Source organism: Bison bison, unplaced genomic scaffold (assembly GCF_000754665.1).
Source record: "Bison bison bison isolate TAMUID 2011002044 unplaced genomic scaffold, Bison_UMD1.0 scf7180017516766, whole genome shotgun sequence".
Lineage (NCBI taxonomy): Eukaryota > Metazoa > Chordata > Mammalia > Artiodactyla > Bovidae > Bison > Bison bison.
Window position 1 is genome coordinate 17,823 of NW_011401955.1, and position 3,728 is coordinate 21,550.

Below are 3,728 nucleotides of genomic sequence, written 5' to 3' on the forward strand. Positions count from 1 at the left end.
AATTGATCAGTTGTTACTATTTCCCCCCACCTTTAAAAATAATGTATAGCATCCAGAACTACAATTATTGTTTCTGTGTCTCATTCTACTTTGAATCTCCTCGAAAATGGTTATTATGTCTTATTATTTTGGTGTGTCTGGCAGTCAGCATGTGTTTGATGAATGTATACTTGGATGAATCAATATTCTTACAGAACTGAGAGAAGATGTAATAAAATGAGTTCAGTCAGAAGCTGGGAAACATCCTGGTCTTGAGTTCACATTCCACCACTGACTTACTTCTCTTGTGACCTTAGAAAAATCACTTTCCATCTCTCAGTTTCTCATGTAGAAAATCCTGGACTTTTTTAGATCACCAGTTCTGAGGGGGTTTTCCCACTGTTCAACATTGTAAAACAAGCAAGAGCTTATGAAGATATATGTTTGTATGTACATACTGGTATGTACAAATGTATATACAAATGTATGTACAAAACATGTATATGCGTGTGTGTTAGTCACTTAGTCATGTCTCACTCTTTGCGACTCCATGGGCTGTAGCTCACCAGGCTCCTTTGTCCATGGAATTCTCTAGGCAAGTATACTGGAGTGGGTTGCCATTTCCTTCTCCAGGGGATCTTCCCAACTCAGGGATTGAACCCAGGTCCCCTGCACTGCAGGCAGATTCTTTACTGTCTGAGTAACCAGAGAAGCCTGCAAATATGTATATACATACACATATATGTATGGCACTCTGCTCTCTCTGCTTCACCTTTCCACTCCCTAACCCCTGGAGAACATAACCTAGTTTCCTGGTTGACTGTTTATAAGATACTTAGGCATATAACTGTTCAGTCAGTAAGTTGTGTCCAACTTTTGTGACTCATAGACTGTAGCCCTCCAAGCTCCTCTGTTGATGGGGTTTTTCCAGGCAAGAGTACTGAGTAGGTTGCCATTTTCTTCTCCAGGGGATCTTCCTGGACCAAGGATTGAACCTGCATCTCCTGCACTAGCAGGCGAGTTCTTTACCACTGAGTCCCCTGGGAAGCCCAGGCAGGTCATCAGGTCTTTTCCAAATAGAGCTGAAAAATTTCCAGACTGAACTGAAGATCTCTAAAATCTGATCTAGACCTTCATAACTTTCTGAATCTTTCTCAGTTTAGATGCAAATGAGGAAGAAAGTAAAATAATTATTTGAACCTAGCCTGGATAGGACAAGAATCTCTGTTTTCTTGAAGTGCAGAAATGGCTGGTCCCCAAAAGTCAACTATTTAGTATTCCATGTGTCTTAGTTTCACACTGTTCTTGTGGGGAATTCATATCTGTGCTGTAGCTCCTTTATGCACAACTCAGTAAGACTTTGAATTTTCTTTCCCCTCACATATTAGGTGAAAGGATAAGATAGCAGCCTTCAACTGGAGATGAGGCCATTTCCCTCAACTAAAGTGGCTGGGCATGGGGGTCAGAGAGAATAAATCTGCCGAGAGAAGCTTAACTGGAAGCTTAACTGGAAGCTTAACCTTAGATTTCTTGCTTCTGAAGTCTTAAATAAATCTCAGGATTCTTCCTGTTAGCATTGTAGTACAGCTTTCAGTCATGTGAAGCCCATTTTCTAGAGGCGCTGCACCTTTCCCCGAATGCACAACATATATAAGTACCAAATCTGTGTGTCATTCTCCCTACCTTTTCCAATCTCTTCAGGGATGGTGGTGGTAGTGCTTAAGTGTTCTGGAGGAAAAAAAATAAAAAGAGGTTAGTCTTATTATTCTTCCTACCTGTTCACAGGCTTGTTGTAGGAGGTTAGCATTGATTGGAGGGAACTCTCTGTGATATAGTAAGCAAAATGGAGGTGACTGGAATTAACTAGCTTGTAGTCAAAGTCAGTATTGGTATGTGGATTTGATTTTTTAGCATTGATACAAATATGAACAAGTGTATAGGCTTGGGAGTCCAAAAAGTAAATCACCACTCTACCAATATTAACATATTTATTGGCACTTCATCTTCATTATTGTTATTTTTGCCGCACTTTTCCAGCTTTCCTTCAGGAAGCCCCTGGTCTTTGTTAAACCCATCCATACATATTCAATCTCTCTGACTATTTCTTCCTCTTCTTGCTTTAAAGGGGCTGAACTCTTCTCTGAGGACAATATTTCCTTTGCATCCTCTCAATACTACTTTGAGATCACTTATTCCTCCCCTTTTTGCAAAGACTCATTTCTTTCGAGGCTCATTGCTGCTGATGCTAAGTTGCTTCAGTCATGTCTGACTCTGTGAAACCCCATAGACGGCAGCCCACTAGGCTCCTCTCTGTCCATGGGATTTTCCAGGCAAGAACACTGGAGTGGGTTGCCATTTACTCTTCCAATGCATGAAAGTGAAAAGTCAAAGTGAAGTCGCTCAGTCGTGTCCGACTCTTAGCGACCCCATGGACTGCAGCCTACCAGGCTCCTCCGTCCATGTGATTTGCCAGGCAAGAGTACTGGAGTGGGGTGCCATTTCCTTCTCCTTTGAGTCTCAATATTTGGCTAGAAAAAAACGCAACCACTTCTTATCACTGTTACCTAGCAGTTCTCTTCATTCATGAAAGTCTTCGGTACGTGCTTCAGTCTTTATTGTCCTCAATTCCCACTGTAGGTATTGACCTATCTAACACTCAAGTCTCACAGTTATTGGACCTCTTAACTCCAACAAATTTCAAATATACTCTAACTCTGGTCACATTGGCCTAATTATGCAGAACTGCTTCATCTCAAATGTCTAACAATGCTCTTCTATTCTATGTTCTAATGCAACTTACTCCATTTAACCTTTTATTTTATCCTCTCACTTTATTTTAAGATCTCTAGCTCTTGGACAGTTCAGTTTTTTTTCCCCAACTCACCAGCTTCATCTTGTTTTTCCTTCCATTCCTAGTCAGGTTAGACTCCATTGTTTATCACTTCAACTACTAGATTACCTGGACTGTTATAATCATTTGCTGAAACCCCAGTAACTATATTTTCTTTTTTCATATATATCCTGAATGCTGGTGGAGAAACATCATACAATTGTAAATATAAGTATTCTATTTTTTTAAGTATAAGTAAGTATTATTTGGGTACAAATTTAAGTCCTCAATGCTGCTTGGCAGTAATGAACTTATCTTCCACCACTCAGAGTAACTTTTCCCCCCACTTCCAAGAGTGGTTATTTCAAACCTTTGCCCACTTTTCTCAAGCGCCTTACCCTAGCCTCTGTCTTTCACTTCATTACAGATGAAACATAGCCCATCAGACAGAAATAGTCTATCTTTTTCGTCAAACTTTTCACCCAAACCTACATATTGATCCTTTCCTCTCACCCAAAGCTACACATTCATCCTTTCCTCTCTCCTTTTAGTAGAAAAATGGCCTTACTCCACTTTAATATTTTATTGTAGCTTTGGCTTTCATTCTCTGCTACTTCCACAGGAAGCTTTTTCCAACAATCAGTCTTTTATTCGCTATCTGCCTTCAGCTCTTCTCTCTGGTTGGCCTGGTTAGCTCATATGTAACTGGAACAACATCACATTAGACTATAGGGTGTCAAACAAACAAAAGAAAAATAGGTAAAATTATGGACTGGCTCATTATTAAAAAGAGACATGAGCTATTCTTTATGGACATTTCTTGATGACATGTATTGACGCAGTGTCTTATATAATAAATGGTCCATATTTGAGATGACCTGCCATTACACATGGAGACAATCTATTGCTTTGGATCTAT

At 39.8% G+C, this 3,728-nt stretch overlaps 1 protein-coding gene across 1 annotated transcript in view; it reads right to left on the bottom strand.

The window, feature by feature from the left end:
• The window catches only part of LOC104995891 (hephaestin-like), a gene marked incomplete at its 3' end in the record, with an annotated part of 11,693 nt that overhangs the window by 1,808 nt on the left and 6,157 nt on the right, over positions 1-3,728 (bottom strand). Inside the window, exon 5 of the mRNA XM_010849979.1 lies at positions 1,663-1,707. Coding sequence (XP_010848281.1) covers positions 1,663-1,707 — 45 coding nt within the window. The remainder of the gene's footprint in view (positions 1-1,662; positions 1,708-3,728) is intronic.